Below are 22,122 nucleotides of genomic sequence, written 5' to 3'. Positions count from 1 at the left end.
TGTGGGCTGGTAGGTGGGGCTGGTCCCTGGCCTGGTTGGCTGCCAGGCCCTGCCTTGTGCGAAGGCTGCTGGTGGGTGGGGCCAGGTCCTGGCCTGGCTGGCTGTGGGCCCCAGGGCTGGAGCCTGTGCACTGGTGGGCCTCCAAATTATCTGATGATGATCTCGTTGACACTCCCTGGTATGTGACGACTTGCTTCTCTCTTGCTGCTTTCAAGATTCAATCTTTGTCTTTTTTTTAAAAAAATTTATTTATTTTTGGCTGTGTTGGGTCTTTGCTGCTGCACGCGGGCTTTCTCTAGTTGCGGCGAGCAGGGGCTACGCTTTGTTGCCGTGTGCAGGCTTCTCATTGTGGTGGCTTCTCTTGTTGCAGAGCACAGCTCTAGGTGCGTGGCCTTCAGTAGTTGTGGCACGTGGGCTCAGTAGTTGTGGCACATGGACTTTAGAACGCAGGCTCAGTAGTTGTGGCACACAGGCTGTTGCTCCACGGCATGTGGGATCTTCCTGGACCAGGGCTTGAACTCGTGTCCCCTGCATTGGCAGGCGGATTCTTAACCACTGAACCACCAGGGAAACCCCATCTTTGTCTTTTTGAAAGTATGATTATAATGTGTCTTGGTTTGGGTCTCTTTGAATTAATCTTACTCGGAATTTGTTGAGCTTCTTGGATGTTTACATTTGTGTGTTTCACTAAACTTAGGAACTTTTCAAACATTATGTCTTCTAATATTTTCTCTGCCCCTTTCTCTCTCTTCTTCTTCTGGAGTCTCATGATGTCCACTTGATGGTGTCCCACAGGTCCGTTAGGCTCTGTTCACTTTTTTCAATCTTTTCTTTTTGTTCTTCTGTCTCAATAATTTCACTGTCATATCCTAATGTTCATTAGTTTTTTCCTTTGCCTGCTCATATCTGCCTTTGAATATGCCTAGTGAATTTTTCATTGCAGTTATTGTGCTTTTCAGCTCCAGAATTTTTTTGGTTTCTTTAGGTTTTTAAAATCTCTACTGATAGTTCCATTTTGTTTACACATTGTTTACTTGACTTTCTTCATATCTACCTTTAGTTCTTTGAGTATCTTTAAGACAGTCGTTTAAAAATTTTGGTAGTATATCTGTGAAGAGGTCTTTTTCAGGGAAAGATTCTGTTGAATTATTTTTTCCTTTGAATGGGCCATACTTTCCTGTTTCTTTGCATGTCTTGTGATTTTTTTGTTGAACACTGGCCATGTGAATCTAATAATGTGGTATTAACTCTGGAAATCAGGTTCTCCCTCATCCCCAGGGTTTTCTGGGTTTTTAAAATTTGTTTGTTATTTTTGATTGTTGTAGGCTGTCTCTGTGCTGAATATTGGTCTGAGGTGTAAAGTTAACATCTTCTCAGGTCTTTTCTGAGCCTTTCCCTGGACATATATTGTCACTTTCTAATTTTCCCCATATAGGCAGTTGTTTTTGAATGTCCCAGTCTTTACTGTCTGGCTCCTGAAAGAGGAAAATGCAAAAAGTGAAGGCGAGGGGAGGGCAAAAGGCCACTGGTCCTTTAAATTCCCCTGGAAGTCACTTGAGCCAGAGATGGAGGGGCTTACAATGATGGGGGAGCGGGGGAGATGAGACAGTGGCTTCCTGCCACTTTGCACTTCAGTAATCAAGCAGCAATCCTACTCAGAGGACAGATGCTTAATATTCAGGGGACAGAGTCCTTTTTGCCCACCCTAGCTCCCACAAGCTGTGCCAGAAAACTTGCAGAGCTGCCTGCCATGTGGCTGGTGGTGGTGGATGGGTAGCTGCTATTGTACTAGCTGAAACTGACTAAAATTGCCTACAATATACCATCCATGCCTGGACGTTGCAAGGTTTCAACAGACTCCAGAATTCCAAAATAGTTACATTAGACAGATTCTGCCAGTATAATTGTTGTCTAGGTGGGAGAGAGAGTCCTGGTGCTTCCTACTCTTCCATATCCCCAGAATCCTCCTCCACTTCACATATGATCTGTTGGGCTGATGAACTGAGTTAATAGTGGAAATAGATTTATGATCAGTGTGGCCTGAAGACCACAGATCCATTTTGCAGTTATGTCCCCTGCCCCAAGTCAAGTTGTTGCTGCTTCCCAATACATCAAGGACCAAAATCAGGTTGCCGGCAGGCACTGCTAGAAAACCATGTGGTTCTGGCCTCCACATTTCAAGGCAAGTAACAGGAATGAAGGGCCACTGAAATAGAGATGTGAGGCTGCCTTATGAGAAAGGGAAGAAGCCAATTTATTGAGCATCTACTAAGTACTAGTTTGGGCACAGTGTACTAAATGCTGAGACGGTGATGAGTAAAGGAATGCATGAGTTCCTTGAACCCTCAGTGGGGGGGGGTCATATGAGTTTATTATGTTTCGGCTGGTGTCACCTTTAGGAAGACTTTGGTATCTGTAAAGGGCAAGGGTATATATGTGGGTTCACGTTTTTACACTGAAACGATCAGAAGTTCTCAGTGTGGAAATGTGGTTGTAAGCAGACATCAAATCAGTTAGAGTAACTAGAATTAGCCATTGCCTCCCCCAATACTAGTCATTAGCTACTTGTTCTGCCCACCTTATCTCCTCAGTCAGAAGCTTTTAAGGAGATAACTTCTTGCTGCAGGCATTATGATTTGGCTTTAAAGTTATTTTATGAAAGCATATTATCCAAAGTAGACCCAGGCCAGGAATATATTTAATGCCTCAAGAGAGGCTTAGACACTTGGGGGTATTTATAATGTGTCAACTAAGCCAGGTTTGAACTACATCTCCAAGAATTGCTTCCTTGCATAGTTTTAGGTTGGTAAGGACCACATGATCTTTGTGAGATTCCAAAGGTAGAAACAGTGTAGCAGCCACATTCTTCTTATATCTGGAAATTCAGTGTAGAGAGGGCTTAAGTGTCTGGCACATAGTTAAGAATTCAAATAGTAATGACCAGTTTAAGCCTGTGGCTGCAGGACAGCTTTTTCTATGCGCTGTTCTTAGCAACTGGTACCTACCCTACCCTTGTCAATGCCCAGATTACTGAAGATTTCACTACTTGCCCTTGATTATGTTAAAAAGGTCTGGTCCCTCCATACACGGGTACTGAAGTGTTTGCTGAAAATGAGCAGGCTGCAGAGGAAAACCTTTTGCCTTTTCTTGCTCCAACCAGATTCCAAGGTGGTGGGTGGTGAGGATCTAATATCTGGTTTGTTTTTTCTTTCCTCTAAACGTTGAAATTCCTTAACTCAACCCAGAGCATGCTTTAAAAAGCAAAACATCCCTACCCTTTACATACTGGTAAATTCCCTGCATTTACTCCAAAGTAGGCTATGAGGCCTATGGCTCTGTTGCCATTTCAGTTCCACCACATGACCATTTTTTTTTTCTTAGATTCCATATATATGTGTTAGCATACGGTATTTGTTTTTCTCTTTCTGACTTACTTCACTATGTATGACAGACTCTAGGTCCATCCACCTCACTGCAAATAACTCAATTTCGTTTCTTTTTATGGCTGGGTAATATTCCATTGTATATATGAAGGCCAGTGTTTTCTATTGATTTTCTCTCTGGATGATCTGTCCTTTGACGTAAGTGGAGTGTTAGAGTCCCCTACTATTATTGTGTTACTGTCAATTACTTTCTGTACATTTGTTGATATTTATGTATTTAGGTGCTCCTATGCTGGGTGCATATATGTTTACAATTGTTATATCTTCTTGTTGGTTTGATCTTTTTATCGTTATGTAATGTCCTTCTCTGTCTTCTGTTACAGTCTTTGTTTTAAAGTCTATCTTTTCTGTTGTAAGTATTGTTACTCCAGCTCTCTTTTCATTTCCATTTGCATGGAATACCTTTTTCCATCCTCTCACATTCAGTCTGTGTGTGTCTTTAGACATGAAGTAAGTCTCTTGTAGGCATCATATATATGGGTCTTGTTTTTTTAAAAAAATCTATTCACCCATTCTATATCTTTTGATTGGAGCATTTAGTCCATTTACATAATTATTGATAGGCATGTACTTATTGCCATTTTATTAATTGTATTTGGGTCGTTTTTGTAGTTCCTTTTTGTTCCTTTCTGCTTCTTTTGCTCTCTTCCCTTGTGATTTGATGACTGTCTTTAGTGTTCTGCTTAGATTCCTCTTTTTTGGGGGGTTTGTGTATCTATTATAGGTCAAACACATTCTAACAACCCTGCATTTTTACTGTTCCCCCCCACCTTAATGTTTTTGACATCATATTTTACATCTTTTAATTTTGTGTATCCCTTAACTACTTATTGCGGATATAAATGATTTTACTACTTTTGTCTTTTAAGTTTCCTACTAGCTTTATAAGTGTTTGATCTACTACCTTTACTATACATTTGCTTTTACCAATGAGATTTTTTTTCCTCTTATAATTTTCATTTTTCTAGTTGTGGTCTTTTCTTTTCCGTTTAGAGAAGTTCCTTTAACATTTCTTGTAAAGCCAGATTTGTGGTGCTGAACTCTTTTAGCTTTGATTTGTCTGTAAAACTCTTTATCTCTCCTTCAAATCTGAATGATAGCCTTGCTGGGTAGAGTATTCTTGGTTGTAGGTTTTTTTTCTTTCATCACTTTGAATGTATTATGCCACTCCTTCAGGCCTGCAAAGTTTCTGCTGAAAAGTCAGCTGACAGTTTTATGGGAGTTCCATTGTATGTTAACTATTTGCTTTTCCCTTGCTTCTTTTAACATTCTCTCTTTATCTTTAATTTTTGCCGTTTAAATTACAATATGTCTTGGTATGAACTTCTTGGGTTGATCTCATTTGGGACTCTCTCTGCTTCCTGAATCTGTTTCCGTCCCCAAGTTAGGGAATTTTTTTCAGCTATTATTGCTTCAAATAAATTTTCTGCCCCTTTCTCTTTTCTCCTTCTGGGACCCTTGTAATGCAAATGTTAGTATGCTTGATATTGTCCCAGAGGTCTCTTAAACTGTACTCATTTTTAAAATATTTATTTTATTTATTTATTTTCCTTATTTTTTGGCTGCATCGGGTCTTAGTTGCGGCACACAGGATCTTTGTTGAGGCATGTGGGGTCTTTTGTTAAGGCATGTGGTCTCTTCGTTGTGGTGCTTGGGCTTCTCTCTAGTTGCAGCTTGTGGGCTTCTCTCTAGTTGTTGTGTGTGGGTTTTCTCTCTCTAGTTGTGGTGCGTGGGCTCCAGGGCACATGGGCTCTGTAGTTGTGGCATGCAGGCTCTCTCGTTGAGGCACGCAAGCTCAATAGTTGTGGCATGTGGGCTTAGTTGCCCCGCAGCATGGGATCTTAGTTCTCTGACCAGGGATCGAACCCACATTGCCTGCATTGTAAGGAGGACCACTAGGGAATTCCCTAAACTGTACTCATGTTTTAAAACTTCTTTTTTTTTTTTCAGCTTAGATTTCCACTTCTGTTTTCCTGTTCACTGATCCATTCCTCTGTATCATACAATCTACTCTTGATTCCTTCTAGTGTATTTTTAATTTGTTATTGTATTCTTCAACTCTTTGATTCTGCTTTATATTTTCTAACTCTTTGTTGAACTTCTCACTCTGTTCATCCTTTCTTCTCCTACGTTCACTGAGCATCTTTATGATCATTACGTTGAACTCTTTATTGGGTAGATTGCTTATCTCCACTTTACTTAGTTGTACTTCTGGGGTTTTGTCTTGTTTCTTCATTTGAAATATATTCCTTTGTTGTCTCATTTTGCCTAATTCTCTGTGGTCATTTGTATGTATTAGGTAGGTGGGTTACAGTTCCCAATCTTGGAGAAGTGGCCATTTGTAGATGTCCTTACGGGGGTCTGGTAGTACACCACCCTCTGGATGCAAACCTGTATGATCTAGGGGTGTCCTTTATATGTGCTCCATTGGCCCTTCTGTTGTGGTGGGGCTGACTACTGTGTGTGGGCTGGTAGGTGGGGCTGGTCCCTGGCCTGGTTGGCTGCCAGGCCCTGCCTTGTGCGAAGGCTGCTGGTGGGTGGGGCCAGGTCCTGGCCTGGCTGGCTGTGGGCCCCAGGGCTGGAGCCTGTGCACTGGTGGGCCTCCAAATTATCTGATGATGATCTCGTTGACACTCCCTGGTATGTGACGACTTGCTTCTCTCTTGCTGCTTTCAAGATTCAATCTTTGTCTTTTTTTTAAAAAAATTTATTTATTTTTGGCTGTGTTGGGTCTTTGCTGCTGCACGCGGGCTTTCTCTAGTTGCGGCGAGCAGGGGCTACGCTTTGTTGCCGTGTGCAGGCTTCTCATTGTGGTGGCTTCTCTTGTTGCAGAGCACAGCTCTAGGTGCGTGGCCTTCAGTAGTTGTGGCACGTGGGCTCAGTAGTTGTGGCACATGGACTTTAGAACGCAGGCTCAGTAGTTGTGGCACACAGGCTGTTGCTCCACGGCATGTGGGATCTTCCTGGACCAGGGCTTGAACTCGTGTCCCCTGCATTGGCAGGCGGATTCTTAACCACTGAACCACCAGGGAAACCCCATCTTTGTCTTTTTGAAAGTATGATTATAATGTGTCTTGGTTTGGGTCTCTTTGAATTAATCTTACTCGGAATTTGTTGAGCTTCTTGGATGTTTACATTTGTGTGTTTCACTAAACTTAGGAACTTTTCAAACATTATGTCTTCTAATATTTTCTCTGCCCCTTTCTCTCTCTTCTTCTTCTGGAGTCTCATGATGTCCACTTGATGGTGTCCCACAGGTCCGTTAGGCTCTGTTCACTTTTTTCAATCTTTTCTTTTTGTTCTTCTGTCTCAATAATTTCACTGTCATATCCTAATGTTCATTAGTTTTTTCCTTTGCCTGCTCATATCTGCCTTTGAATATGCCTAGTGAATTTTTCATTGCAGTTATTGTGCTTTTCAGCTCCAGAATTTTTTTGGTTTCTTTAGGTTTTTAAAATCTCTACTGATAGTTCCATTTTGTTTACACATTGTTTACTTGACTTTCTTCATATCTACCTTTAGTTCTTTGAGTATCTTTAAGACAGTCGTTTAAAAATTTTGGTAGTATATCTGTGAAGAGGTCTTTTTCAGGGAAAGATTCTGTTGAATTATTTTTTCCTTTGAATGGGCCATACTTTCCTGTTTCTTTCTCTAGTTGCGGCGAGCAGGGGCTACGCTTTGTTGCCGTGTGCAGGCTTCTCATTGTGGTGGCTTCTCTTGTTGCAGAGCACAGCTCTAGGTGCGTGGCCTTCAGTAGTTGTGGCACGTGGGCTCAGTAGTTGTGGCACATGGACTTTAGAACGCAGGCTCAGTAGTTGTGGCACACAGGCTGTTGCTCCACGGCATGTGGGATCTTCCTGGACCAGGGCTTGAACTCGTGTCCCCTGCATTGGCAGGCGGATTCTTAACCACTGAACCACCAGGGAAACCCCATCTTTGTCTTTTTGAAAGTATGATTATAATGTGTCTTGGTTTGGGTCTCTTTGAATTAATCTTACTCGGAATTTGTTGAGCTTCTTGGATGTTTACATTTGTGTGTTTCACGAAACTTAGGAACTTTTCAAACATTATGTCTTCTAATATTTTCTCTGCCCCTTTCTCTCTCTTCTTCTTCTGGAGTCTCATGATGTCCACTTGATGGTGTCCCACAGGTCCGTTAGGCTCTGTTCACTTTTTTCAATCTTTTCTTTTTGTTCTTCTGTCTCAATAATTTCACTGTCATATCCTAATGTTCATTAGTTTTTTCCTTTGCCTGCTCATATCTGCCTTTGAATATGCCTAGTGAATTTTTCATTGCAGTTATTGTGCTTTTCAGCTCCAGAATTTTTTTGGTTTCTTTAGGTTTTTAAAATCTCTACTGATAGTTCCATTTTGTTTACACATTGTTTACTTGACTTTCTTCATATCTACCTTTAGTTCTTTGAGTATCTTTAAGACAGTCGTTTAAAAATTTTGGTAGTATATCTGTGAAGAGGTCTTTTTCAGGGAAAGATTCTGTTGAATTATTTTTTCCTTTGAATGGGCCATACTTTCCTGTTTCTTTGCATGTCTTGTGATTTTTTTGTTGAACACTGGCCATGTGAATCTAATAATGTGGTATTAACTCTGGAAATCAGGTTCTCCCTCATCCCCAGGGTTTTCTGGGTTTTTAAAATTTGTTTGTTATTTTTGATTGTTGTAGGCTGTCTCTGTGCTGAATATTGGTCTGAGGTGTAAAGTTAACATCTTCTCAGGTCTTTTCTGAGCCTTTCCCTGGACATATATTGTCACTTTCTAATTTTCCCCATATAGGCAGTTGTTTTTGAATGTCCCAGTCTTTACTGTCTGGCTCCTGAAAGAGGAAAATGCAAAAAGTGAAGGCGAGGGGAGGGCAAAAGGCCACTGGTCCTTTAAATTCCCCTGGAAGTCACTTGAGCCAGAGATGGAGGGGCTTACAATGATGGGGGAGCGGGGGAGATGAGACAGTGGCTTCCTGCCACTTTGCACTTCAGTAATCAAGCAGCAATCCTACTCAGAGGACAGATGCTTAATATTCAGGGGACAGAGTCCTTTTTGCCCACCCTAGCTCCCACAAGCTGTGCCAGAAAACTTGCAGAGCTGCCTGCCATGTGGCTGGTGGTGGTGGATGGGTAGCTGCTATTGTACTAGCTGAAACTGACTAAAATTGCCTACAATATACCATCCATGCCTGGACGTTGCAAGGTTTCAACAGACTCCAGAATTCCAAAATAGTTACATTAGACAGATTCTGCCAGTATAATTGTTGTCTAGGTGGGAGAGAGAGTCCTGGTGCTTCCTACTCTTCCATATCCCCAGAATCCTCCTCCACTTCACATATGATCTGTTGGGCTGATGAACTGAGTTAATAGTGGAAATAGATTTATGATCAGTGTGGCCTGAAGACCACAGATCCATTTTGCAGTTATGTCCCCTGCCCCAAGTCAAGTTGTTGCTGCTTCCCAATACATCAAGGACCAAAATCAGGTTGCCGGCAGGCACTGCTAGAAAACCATGTGGTTCTGGCCTCCACATTTCAAGGCAAGTAACAGGAATGAAGGGCCACTGAAATAGAGATGTGAGGCTGCCTTATGAGAAAGGGAAGAAGCCAATTTATTGAGCATCTACTAAGTACTAGTTTGGGCACAGTGTACTAAATGCTGAGACGGTGATGAGTAAAGGAATGCATGAGTTCCTTGAACCCTCAGTGGGGGGGGGTCATATGAGTTTATTATGTTTCGGCTGGTGTCACCTTTAGGAAGACTTTGGTATCTGTAAAGGGCAAGGGTATATATGTGGGTTCACGTTTTTACACTGAAACGATCAGAAGTTCTCAGTGTGGAAATGTGGTTGTAAGCAGACATCAAATCAGTTAGAGTAACTAGAATTAGCCATTGCCTCCCCCAATACTAGTCATTAGCTACTTGTTCTGCCCACCTTATCTCCTCAGTCAGAAGCTTTTAAGGAGATAACTTCTTGCTGCAGGCATTATGATTTGGCTTTAAAGTTATTTTATGAAAGCATATTATCCAAAGTAGACCCAGGCCAGGAATATATTTAATGCCTCAAGAGAGGCTTAGACACTTGGGGGTATTTATAATGTGTCAACTAAGCCAGGTTTGAACTACATCTCCAAGAATTGCTTCCTTGCATAGTTTTAGGTTGGTAAGGACCACATGATCTTTGTGAGATTCCAAAGGTAGAAACAGTGTAGCAGCCACATTCTTCTTATATCTGGAAATTCAGTGTAGAGAGGGCTTAAGTGTCTGGCACATAGTTAAGAATTCAAATAGTAATGACCAGTTTAAGCCTGTGGCTGCAGGACAGCTTTTTCTATGCGCTGTTCTTAGCAACTGGTACCTACCCTACCCTTGTCAATGCCCAGATTACTGAAGATTTCACTACTTGCCCTTGATTATGTTAAAAAGGTCTGGTCCCTCCATACACGGGTACTGAAGTGTTTGCTGAAAATGAGCAGGCTGCAGAGGAAAACCTTTTGCCTTTTCTTGCTCCAACCAGATTCCAAGGTGGTGGGTGGTGAGGATCTAATATCTGGTTTGTTTTTTCTTTCCTCTAAACGTTGAAATTCCTTAACTCAACCCAGAGCATGCTTTAAAAAGCAAAACATCCCTACCCTTTACATACTGGTAAATTCCCTGCATTTACTCCAAAGTAGGCTATGAGGCCTATGGCTCTGTTGCCATTTCAGTTCCACCAAATACTTGGGGATTTTAAGGAGCTATCATCAACATCTTATGCCATATGCCAAAAGAATCATGCTTTAGAGTAGAAAAAGACCTATTTTGAAATTATAGAAGGGGCATCAGGTGACCTGGATGACCATGGGCTGGCCACTTCACCCTTCTGGGTCCTCCTCATCCTTGATTCTCCAGGGTCCTCAGGGAATCCCTGCTATATGGACTATGCTCCGGTCATCCCATCTGTAGGTAGCAGTTAGCTCCAACAGGTGCTGTCAAAGGTCTTCTTGGGAGCTACATTCAGTGATGTCCCCTTTCTTGCAATGTATCATATTAAGGTCGCACATGTAGATTATGTATGTTGAGATGAATTATATAAATAGCAGGGTCAAAATTATTGTGCCTTGTCTGTAGAGTTCCCTTATCTCCCAAAGAAATGTCAGACAAGTAGGAGAAAAATCTGAAAGGAAGCACTGAGGGTTCCTTTTATGTACACTTTTGTCAGTCATTGCTATTCAAGCACGTAAGTAGCCAGTTGATGGAAATATACACCTAGTTTGGGGAATTGTTTTTGGATTTTGATGAATCAGCTCAAATTAATGCTCTTTGTCACTCATGTTGGTGACAGTCCCTTGGAATACATTCTGATGCACCATGCTAAAAGAGGAGTCGAAGTGATGCCTTAAAGGCCAAATAACTATGGAGAAAACTCTTCACTGATATTCCTCATGCTTTGGAGCAGGTGCAGGCTGCCTCGAATTACCCAAATCACAAATTTATAGTTAGGAAATTCTCTGCTTATCTTCAAGATCCCTAGCTAATCATTACTTGTTTAGAAAGAATGTGCAAATAAAGGGAATTATTCCATTACCACATAATTTAGCAGCAAAGGGGGAAGAGTATAATTCAAGTCCAGAGATGAAGCAAGGAATTCAAAGGGAATAAAAGGTGGCTGGAGCCTGTGTTAACCTGCCTGTAAGCCTTGGTGGTGCTATTGGGGTCGCAGTGCCCCCAGCCCTGCAGCCCCTGTCTTTTGCACTGTGAATCAGAATTAACAAGCTACTTAAGAGGAAATACACGCTTAATGCAGAACATTGCCTGACGTATGCTTACTTATATTTTACATATTTATTAAGGGGCACAATTAAACCTCTTCATTTCCCCAGCTGAACCTACCTTACACTCAGTTAAAATGGTGGACTATCCACTGGTTAATGAAAGAACAAAATCTTCTTGTTTTTACAAAGATGCATAATTCCACTGCTTTTAGCCCAATGTTGATCTCAAGTTGTGCATTAGAGCAAGGGGCAGGAGAATATTGTCTCTTGCCAAGTTTCTGAGGTCTCATTTCTTCCACTTGTCCCCCACCACAGTTTTTCAACCAAAACAACCTTTTCTTGAAGACTATTTGAGCAAAACCAAGAATAATGGGAAATCACATTTGTTTTTCTTATTTAAGGAACACCAAAAAAGTGCATCTGAATACTTTTTTTAAAAAACCAATTTGTTTTTAATTCACCGTATGCTGCCTCACCACTCCAAATGCAGTCTAAGAGATGGTTCAAAGACATCTGCTGACTTCTAGACAAATTGCTTAAAATTATTGAATTTGATACAAGAATATGTGAAGTTTCTTTCTCTTGAGTGGTGATGGGCACCTCATAATCATTTGCTCCGAACCACTTGCCCAGCCTTCCCCTCTCTCCTCGCCTGTTCACATGACCCGTAACAGACGAGACAGTGGGCTAAGATAGATAATCTAATTTTTGGAACAGTTTTTTGCTTGTTACCTGCAAAAATCTAACTGGACTTTTTAGGATCTAATTTTAACCTTAGCTCACTGGAGTCGTGCTCTAGTCAACAGAGCTACAAATGCTAAATAGTTAAGCAGATAAGCAAAAATCAACTTTTGCTTTTATAGTCCCTAGGTGAGATTTCTTTAAAAAAAGAAATAACTCATGAAAAAAGACTAATGTGTAAACGAGAAGTTAAAAGGATTTTAGTTATCATTAAAGGAGAAAATTCCATTTGTTCCATGGAGACAGAAACTGATATAAAAGGAAACGACTTTATTTTTAGGTTTTAACATGGGACCTAACCCAACAATAAAAGTGTTTTGTTAAAACCACCATAAAAATAAAAATTAATCTAAAATACAATTGCCAGTGTTCTTTAGGATTTAGAAAAGTGAGATGTTCCAGGCTGAAGCAAATGTTTTCTTGGGTTGCCAAATGCATGCCCATGAGTGTTTCTTATTTCTTAGGCTGTGGGACCAGAAAGCCATGCTTAATCTCGCTTACCCGTAAGGACTAAAATTCAACTACATGTACATAGTTAAGACTTGCCCTAATTCAATGCCCAAGTACTGGAGATTTTAGGCTAGATGTACCTGCATGGGAAGCTGTTTTCAACTCTTTTTCACAACTCACACCAGAACAAAGCAGCTATCAGAGCAGGAAAAGAAAGCTACTGTATCAAACCTGTAAGGAAAATGCTTAACTTAGAAGGGCGATGACTTATTTTTTTCAACCCCACAGATTTTGTTTTTAAAAATTAAGCTACTTAGTAGTAAAAAGTCAAAAAAATTTTTTTAACATGATGATAGAGGAGTGTAAATAAACTTCCATAAATCAGTATACATGTGTTTATGAGACAGCAATTTTAAAAAGACAACAAAAAGGCTGCATGGATTCTAGACAGATATGTAAATAAACTCACTCACTCCAGATATTATAAGAACAAGCCTGAAATTCTTGACAGCAAGGGTTAGAATGGAAATAAGAAACTGAATGGTAGCAATGCGAGCAGGCAGTACTGGATTCAACATTCTTTCCTAAAAGGCTAGAGGAGGGAAGAAAAAGCACAATTCTGACAGTTCTGTTCCCATTTCAGCATCTCAGAACTTCATCCAAAACAGGGAAAGCTAATCCAGAAACCCCCTCTGCTCATTAGCGTTGAAGAGTATTTCAGGAATGACAGGGTTCCTCCTCTGGGGGGAGGGGCAGAAGCCTGCTCTCACAAGGAGGCTGCTTTACTAAGGAGGGGATCTGGGAGGCAGCCAAGTCAGCAAGCGAGAGGCCTCTGAGATTCTGGCTTCCAGGTCAGTGATGCTGCTGGGGATCTGAGGGGGGACCCGGCCCCGTTCCTTTGGGTTCTGTTGGTTAAAAATGCAACAGCATGCATTCACAGCACTTCAGTCATTTGAAAAACAAAACCTCCCCCAACTCTCCCCTGCCCAACTGTAGGAAAGAAGAAACTCATTAAGCATTTATTTCTAGGTTTCTGCAGTGCTATTAAAGTTCAGTCAAATGGAAAACCTAACAGCCAGCCCCCAATTGTTAGACCCTGAACTGGATATTGCAAGTTGACATAAACTGAAATGAGCTGGACTTAAGCTGCTGGCTCAATCTCTCCACACCAACAGTCGCTGCTTTGTTCCACCTGGAGTGGTCCCATGCCACCCCCTTGATGAGAGCTCTGGGCAGCAGCAGGGTGGTGGTTTTTTGGGAAGCTACTGGTTTTGCCATTTGCTTCCAGAATCACATAGACTATAACAAACTTTACATTAAACACTGTTTAGTCCTGAGTTGGGTGAAAGCCCGTGGAGGAGGGGCCGAGTTCCTTAGGACTCTTCCCTCCTTGGCGTGGTGTCATACATGGCCTTCGGCTTTCTCCTCTTCCATTGACTGACTTGCTGTTTCTTTTTCATTGGTGACCCCTTCTACGGTCTTCTTGCCCATTGCTTTACTGGCCTCTTCCTGAGGAAGAAGTAAATCAAGAGGATTAGAGGAAAAAAGAAATGAAATGTCCAGTTACTTCCTGGCTCCTCCAGACTGTCAGGTCGAACACAAGAGGGCATTACCGTGACTTTATTTAGATTGTGCAGCTGTGTAAGTCACAGCTCTTCTGCCATAGTTAGAGTGAGGGCTTTCACTTTTCTTTCGTTAGAGTGACCAGCTTCCCACAGGGACAGCTGTTTAACAGTCAAGTCCACATGACAAGGGGGTTTGAGCGGACGGTCAGCGCAGGACCAGAATACAACTCTGCTGCAGAGGAGGCTGACTGCTCCTATCCCATTTACTAGGTTGGCTCCCGAGCCTCAAAGTAAAGGGCATGACGGCGGGGCTTCCCCATCAGAGCCCATTTCCCAGGAAAATCGAAGTCTCAAAGAGCAAGTGTTGTTTGTTTTTTTTAAAAAAATAATAAAAGCCTTAGTACATTTCTAGGGAATTAATTTCCCTCTTCTCTTGCATGGACATGCCAGGGCCTCACAACTATGTGCCTTTGGGGAACAGAATAGTGGAACAGCTCTACTCTATTTCTGGATCCAAACCAGCCTCAATCAGATCTGAAATCATTCTCCCTCTTCTTGTGCCTCTCAGGTTGTCCTCCTGTGCTTGTGTCCTATGCTGAACCTTCTTAGAACAAAAGTCAAGGGGGCAAGGTCAGTGAGTTCATGATCTACCTGCAGGCAAGTGGGTTCCGAAGCACATACCTTTGCGTCCTGCTCTGCAAACTTCTTGAACATGTTGGCGTATATCCTGCGGTCCCGCTCATTGTGCTCCTTAGCCTTTTTCTGGCACATGGAGATCTGCAGTCTTGCGGCCTTATTCTGGGGGTTTACTTCCAGCACTTTCTCAAAGTCGCCCTTGGCTGACTCAAACTCATTCATGAGCAGCTGGGCCTCACCCCTCCTGTACAAGCCCTTCTCATTGGCACTGTCCAGTCCAAGGGCCTAGGGACAGATGGTCTATGTTTTAGAAAGGATGCATGTACCTTGTGGGAATTTGGAGAGAAAGGTCTCTGGCCAAGGGAACTGGAAAAGGCATCTTGAAAAGATCAGGCTCAAGGTAATTATATACTACTGATCAAAATATCCAAATTAATTTCTATATTTAATGCAATTTCTATAATGGTTCCAAGGGGACTTGGGAGGACTTTTGAAAAGTTCATATAAAGTCCGGTGGAAGAAGTAAATGACTAAGAATGGCAGAGAAAATTGTGGAAAAACAAAAATAATGAGGGGACTTGACCCACCAGAGAAAAAGATATACTATTAAACTATTGAAACTATTAAAACTACTCTTAAAACAGTGGTTAGTACTCCACGGACAAACAGGTCAGTGGAAGAGAACAAGGCATTCAGAAACAGATTCATGTGTATGTATACAAAAAGATTTAATAATCACAAAGATGGTAATGTAAATCATGTAGGGAAGGGATTAACTTTGCAATAAATGGGGCCAAGACAGTGACTATCCCTGTAGAAAATAAGTTCGATTCTTCCCTCGTATCAGAAACACACAAATAAATTCTAGACCAACTAGATGCAAAAAACTCCCCATAAAATATAATAGGGTTATTTATTATTTTTTTTTTAAAGTAAACCTAGTTGGAGTAGGTTTTTTAAGTACTGAACAGGGTTATTTTTATTATTGTAGGATGGGGAAGACTTTTCTAAAAAGACAGATTTTACTATGAAATATTAAAACTTTCTTTTCAGAAAAAGATACCATCATCAAAGACAAACAAGTGAGAACAAGGTCCCTACTGTCAGACAAAGGGTTAATGTGATAATGTGAGGCTACCTCAATCAATAGAAAACAAACAATCTGGTGGAAAGATGTGAACAAGCAATTCACACAGAAGAAACACAAATGGCTAACAAGTCATGAAAAGATGTGCAACTTCATTGGTAACCAAGAAATAAAAATGAAAATAAGAATTTTTTGTTGCCAGTAATACTAAGAAACCACTGATAATATTCAATAATATATGAAGTATTAAAATTTAAATATATTAAAATAACATCTTTTGACCCAGTATTTCCACTCCTAGGAATTTTATCCTAGAGAAATAATTCCACACATATGCAGAGAAACACTACATAATTTATAATATCGAAAACCTGGAAATCTACCAAAAGGGATTGGTTAAATAAATTATGATAGATGCATACAATTGATACTATATAGACTTTAAAAAGAATGAAGAAGAGTTATATGATGAACTGATAAGATGCAGAAAGATGTCCTTGTTTTATACATCTATACATTCTCATTAAAAAATATACATGTTATTATGTATGGAAAAACAAAAGGAAGGTGTGTGGAAAATGAATGATTGTGGTCTTGGGAGAGGGTCAAAGGGAATTTTATGAATGGACTCCGTTTCTTGTATGTTTCTGTAATGTCTGAATTTTGAATGACTTTATACTACTTCTATAATAAAGAAGCACAAAGTTTAAAAATGTAATTAATAATAACATTCTTTTCTCAGGCAAAAATTTAGTATATAACATGATAGGGAACACATCCACAAAACTCAAAATCTTAAATCTCAAAAATAATCTTACAAAGGAAGTATGAAATAGTTGCATGTTATTCCTCTTTCCTTTGTCGATCTTTAAGATGTATCCAGTTACTAGCTTTTACCCATAGTATAATATACACTGTTCACTCTGAGACCAAATACCTGACACAATAGCATCAGCTAGTGTAGAAAAGAACGGAATCGTACACATGATACTGTTACTGGTCTTTTAGTACCTAGGTGCTGCTTAACATGTTAACGATAGAGATGTAATCAGGGATGCTGATGCTTTGTGGGTCTTGCAAATTATTTATGTATATTCCTAGTCAGTGAATAAATATGATTATAATAAAAAGTGACTTGTATATATCCCTGCATGAGCAGCCACAGTCTGTTCTTAAAATCCTAAAAGGCTTCAGTTAAATGTTATTAAATTGTGTAATCTGGTACCAAATACCATCGACTTAAGGTCATGGATAAAAATTGCTTAATTTTATCAAAACTTTTACTCATAATGTATTATTATAAATAGTCTAGGCATTAGGAAAGTATGACTGTAGTAAAAAAAAAAAAAAAATCTTTCTGAATTTCCCAATTCTTACTGAGAAACAAATAATCCCAAACAAAACAAAGCAAAATGAAAAATCCAAAGCTTGGCTGAGAGGAAACAGAAGACGACTGAGTACGAGGATGGAGAAAAAAGATCCAGACTATCTAACATTCATCCCACACGAAGACACTTTACCTTGTCACAGCACTCCACGGCTTTGGTGTATTCTCTAAGCTTCAGGTAGCACATGGCCAGGTTCAGGAAGGCAGCGAGCAGAAATGATTCAGAAGCTTTCGATTCCTTTTCTGACAAGCCATATTCCATCTCTAACCAGGACACTATCTTCCCATACTGAATCACCGCCTGCATGTACTTGCCTCCCTTGAAGTACACAGTTCCCTTCTCTTTGACAATGGCAGCCTGCTCCAATTTTTCTTTGGTATCCATCTCCCAGGATTCTTTGGCCTTTTCGAAGCTCTTAAATGTAACTTCATATATAAGCTCAGCATTAGGTTCAATGCCAAATTTAGGCTTCCCCGCCTCTCCAAAACCATATCGTGGTCCAAGATACAAAATACATTGTTCCTCACGCTGCATTTTCTCCAGGGCTTTGTCAATTCCGATTGGAATGTCGTGGTCTTCTCCTTCGCCAACTATGAACCCCACATCTCTGCAATCAAACATCCTTCCACCACAGCAGCCTTCCAGGTGGACTGAGGGGGAGGAGAAGGACAGTCAACAGAGCTGCTCTTCGTGACTGGCTAATTCAGGGAGATTCAGAAGCTTTCGATTCCTTTTCTGATAAGCCATATTCCATCTCTAACCAGGACACTATCTTCCCATACTGAATCACCGCCTGCATGTACTTGCCTCCCTAACAGAGAAAAGCCAGTAATTACTTGCTGTACAGGCTCTGGAGCGGGTACAAAGGAAGTGTAAGCTCAGCCCTCCCTGAGAAAAGCACATCCGCAAAAGGAGACAACCACCTCGTACCAACCAAGGTATCTGATCATTTCCTTCTGTTCTCAGGAGGTGGCTCTCCAGGCAGCTTTCCCCCTTCCTTCTCAAGTTCCATTGACCTCTGAGCTGGTGCAGGGTTGGGCACCATAATGCCCTTGTCCAGCATTTACCATCTCACCCTTTTCAGAGGGGGCAGTTCTTTCAGCAGGTGGGCATCAAGGCTTTTGGGTTACATTCTTTGGTGCTAAAATTTACCAAACTTTCAAAGGGCTGGTGAGTAGTTGTAGACTATGTCACTAGTTTACTTGAAGGGGAAGTTACTTTTCCCTTTTCTCCTCCTTACAATCAGCACTGCACAGTACACACTATATTTTGGCAAGCGCTAGTCCCAAACCCAGCAAATCTTATTTAAACCAGGGGTTGGCAAACGTTTCCTGTAAAGGGGCAGAAAATATTTTAGGCTTTGCAGACCAAACAGTCTCTGTTGCAACTCTGTCCTTGGTAGTACAAAAGCAGCTACAGACAATATATAAATAAAGGGGCATGGCTGCGTCCCAGCAGACCCTTACCTACAAAAACAGGCTGTGGTCTGCTAACCTCTGATCTATAGACAACGGGAATATACATAGTTGAAGAGCAGCCATTCAACATAAATAACTATAAAACATAAATCACACAGGTGTTAGTCACCTAACTACATGAGAAAGCGCTTTCTCTTAACCATAGTTTTGCTCTCTTACCCGATGAGAATTCTAAAAATTGTGAATAAAAATTGTGTAATTAATTCACATGAATTATATCTGCTCTATACAAGAAATAATGGGCTGAAACAATGTGTTTACTGCCATTTTAGGATGAATGAGAGGAGTGATAGCTGGTAAGTGCACAAATAAGATGGGGGTACAGGTGAGGGGTCTCCTCTGCAGGAGGTGACCATAAGCTCGAAAACATGACACATCCCGCCAGATGGCAGAATTGCAGCCAGACCCCTTAGGACATTAAATCCAATGTCTGACCAATGAACAGTGTTAAGATCATGTCACTAGGATTTACCATAGTCAAAGCAGGGCATACACATCAGTGTAGAGTTATGTCTCCCCATGCACTCCAAACGTCACCCAATGACCAAGAAGAGAAAAATCACAGAGCAAGTCTACAAGAATGTTCCCGTTATAAAGGAATTCAGGTGGTTGGCATAAAAATGAGCTCCGTCTGTAGAAAGGAAGCCCCGATGTCGATTTTTGTTGATAAGGATAGGGTAGACCAGTTCCAAGGAGAGGGCCTGGGTCTGAAAGTACAGATCTTCCTCAGCTTACAATGGGGTTACCTCCCAACACACCCCGGGTGAGCTGAAATGCATTTACTACCCCTCACCTACTAAACAGTATAACTCAGCCTGGCCTACCTTAAGTGTGATCAGAACACTGGCATTAGCCTACAGTTGGGCAAAATCATCTAACACAAAGCCTGTTTTATAATAAAGTGTTGAATATCTCGTGTAATTTACTGAATACTGTCCTGAAAGTGAAAAACAGAATGGTTGTGTGGGTCCAGAATGGCTGTATCGGTTATTTGCCTCTGTGATCGCAGGGCCGGGAGCTGTGCTCACTGCTGCTGATTACATCGCCAGCCCAGGAAAAGTCAAACCCCAAATTCAAAGTGTGGTTTCTACTGAATGTGTATTGCTTTTGCACCACTGTAAGTCGGGGGTTGTCTGTACTTATAGTGTGTCTTAGCCTTAGGCCCACTACTCAAGATTAAAGTCCTCACCAGTTTCAGGGTTGGGCATTTTCTGTCATTGTCTTTTCTCTTGCTGGATTGTGAGCTCTTTGGGACAGGAAGCATGTCCTATCCCTTTTGGAATATCCAGGGTTTAACATAAGGAGGCCCTTAATGAAGGTGTGCTAAGTAAACATTAAGGTCAAAGGAATATAACTATGGAATCAAAAGTTTTTCAATCATTGGGAGCAAAATGGAGGCGTAGGTGAAAATAAAAGGTGTCACTTCATTTAGATTAGGTGAGGACAGGCATTTTCCCTGTTACGCCTAGTTTCTTCTCCCTCTCTCTCCTCCTCCATCTTTAGTGATCCAAGTACCTTTCTGACTATTTAATATATTGTCATAGAGAAAGAAAAGAAGAGTCAGGGAGGACAAAGATCCAGATCCTATCACTTCAGTAGGTTCTGACTATCAGAATGGTAGAGGCTATGGTTTCTAAAAAAAAAAAAAAACCCAAAGTATTAGACTTCATAATACATAAATGTTCCTTACCTTTATAGAGCATTTTAATTTTTTGATAACCTTTTCTTATATAGTATATATAATTTTACTTATATCTCAACTTCTAATGAACAAAGACCTCTGTGCTATTTCTGCTTCTGATGTACTAAAACAGGAGTTCTCAACTAGGGTGATTTTGCCCCCAGGGGTCATCTGGCAATGTTTAGAGACGTTTTTTTGTTGTCACACTGGAGAATATGTGTGTACTACTGGCATCTAGTGGGTAGGGGCCAGGGATGCTGCTAAATGCACAGAACAGCCTCCTGCCAAACAGAATTTATACAGCCCCAAATGTCGATTGTGCTGAGGTTGAGAAATCCTGCTCTAAAAGAGTGAAGGAACAAGAAAGAGGGGCAGGTTTTTAGTTTTTTTAACGTAAAATCCTAGAGTCATAGACGACTTGTTTCTAAATGATAGCACTGGTTTCCTGGTTCAGTAATGGTGGTCAAAACATAGCAAAGCCTGGTTTGTCTGCAAAGGGTTCCATGGTTGAAGGACGATCCTTAACAAGCTTGCTTTAGAAATGTTTTTTTCCCCAAGGAGCACAAGGGGGCGCAAGAACCTCTCGGTTAGAAAGTGTCCTTAGCCTTACCACTCTGCCTCCAAGTCAGAAAAGAGAAACACGTGTGATATTTAATGCTCTTGTCCCGCAGAATGCTGTCAGCTACGAGGGCAAAAATCATGTCTGTTTAACTGACTTGCACAATGCCTGGCGTAACGTCACGTTGTTAAACGTGCTTAATAATTATTTTCAGAGCCAAATGAAGAGAGTCCTCTCCTACCTTTCTCCTCTTTAGCGTTCAGAGGTTGATAGGAGTTTACACTCTAAACGCCAAAATCACTCCCATTTAAAGGCTTATTACAATTCTACCCTACTACGGGGAGAGACTTACCCACTTACGTGTAAACCAAACCGACAGGTCAATGAAAATGGAGCTCCAACGTGCGGGTGGCATGCAATGTACCCCATCTCTGCTCTGGCCCACACACCCGGGCTCTGCGCTGTGCACAAGGCGCCAAGTCAAACACCCTGGAAAGTCGAGGCCCGGGAAGGCAGCACGGCAGATTGAAACCTGCCCTGACATTTGAAAAGGGAATGTGTATAGGAACCCACCTACCAACCATTTCCGGAGTCTTACAGGTAAAACTAGGATCACTGCTGGGATCTTTACCTATAATTATGAAGGTGCCTCCAGGGAAGTTCTGAGTAGTACAAAATGTTCAGAGACATTCTGGGGGAAAGGTCTTAGGTCAGTGGTTTTGAACCTTTCATTAATTTTCCCCCAATAGACTAATGTTTTGAAAGACTTTGTCTATCAAATTGCATGTTAAAAATAATATGTTCCATATGTGTGACTGCTGATCCAGATTTTATCCAAAGATCAGTAATTTTAAGAGGGTTCATAATATTATGAAATACACAAATCACTGTTGCAGTTATGATGCTAAGAAGCAACAAAGTTTAGTAACTGTACAGACAATTTAGCACTGCTTTCTGCTGCTGATCGTAAATTCTGGCCATCTCTCTGTATATATTCAGGACACAGCTATATGACACGTGGTCATCAGCAACCAATTAGAGCTTCTGAATAGCCAAGCTGTTTTATTACACCGAGTTAATTCTAGTCAAATGCCAAAAGTCGCAACCCCTCTACCAAATGTTAATATTCTTTTCAGAGGTTTTGGGAAATATAAAAAATACACTTAAAGACTTTTATGGACTCCAAGTAGATAGGAAAACATAGTTCAGGACCTATGGTCTTAAGTAATTTTACAGAAAATTTTCTTTTTGTTCTAGTGTATTAGGTATTTGGGTCTACAAATAACTCATCTGGAATCTACCTGAATAGTTACAGAAGTATCCAATACCTCAATTAGAATT

At 41.0% G+C, this 22,122-nt stretch overlaps 1 protein-coding gene and 1 long non-coding RNA gene across 8 annotated transcripts in view; one reads left to right on the top strand and one right to left on the bottom strand.

Moving 5' to 3' along the window:
* The window catches only part of LOC102989825 (uncharacterized), a 149,783-nt gene that overhangs the window by 97,894 nt on the left and 29,767 nt on the right, over positions 1–22,122 (top strand). For 2 of the 7 annotated variants that reach the window (XR_008615827.1, XR_008615829.1), the window contains one exon: positions 14,521–14,627. The exons of the other annotated variants lie outside the window; for them this stretch is intronic. This is a non-coding gene — a long non-coding RNA (uncharacterized lncRNA). Of the gene's footprint in view, positions 1–14,520; positions 14,628–22,122 lie in introns of those variants that run through there. 7 annotated transcript variants of the gene reach the window in all.
* Positions 12,188–22,122, bottom strand: part of FKBP5 (FKBP prolyl isomerase 5) — a 105,653-nt gene continuing 95,718 nt past the window's right edge. The window contains exons 7-9 of the mRNA XM_055080127.1: positions 17,196–17,713; positions 14,634–14,873; positions 12,188–13,896 (exon numbers count right to left, since the gene is read on the bottom strand). Of these exons, the coding sequence (XP_054936102.1) occupies positions 13,789–13,896; positions 14,634–14,873; positions 17,196–17,713 (866 nt within the window). The 3' untranslated portion in view covers positions 12,188–13,788. The remainder of the gene's footprint in view (positions 13,897–14,633; positions 14,874–17,195; positions 17,714–22,122) is intronic.

The sequence above is a fragment of the Physeter macrocephalus genome, chromosome 18 (genome assembly GCF_002837175.3).
Source record: "Physeter macrocephalus isolate SW-GA chromosome 18, ASM283717v5, whole genome shotgun sequence".
Lineage (NCBI taxonomy): Eukaryota > Metazoa > Chordata > Mammalia > Artiodactyla > Physeteridae > Physeter > Physeter macrocephalus.
The sequence above is the reverse complement of the archived record's forward strand: the minus strand, read 5'-3'. Positions and strand labels throughout refer to the sequence as shown.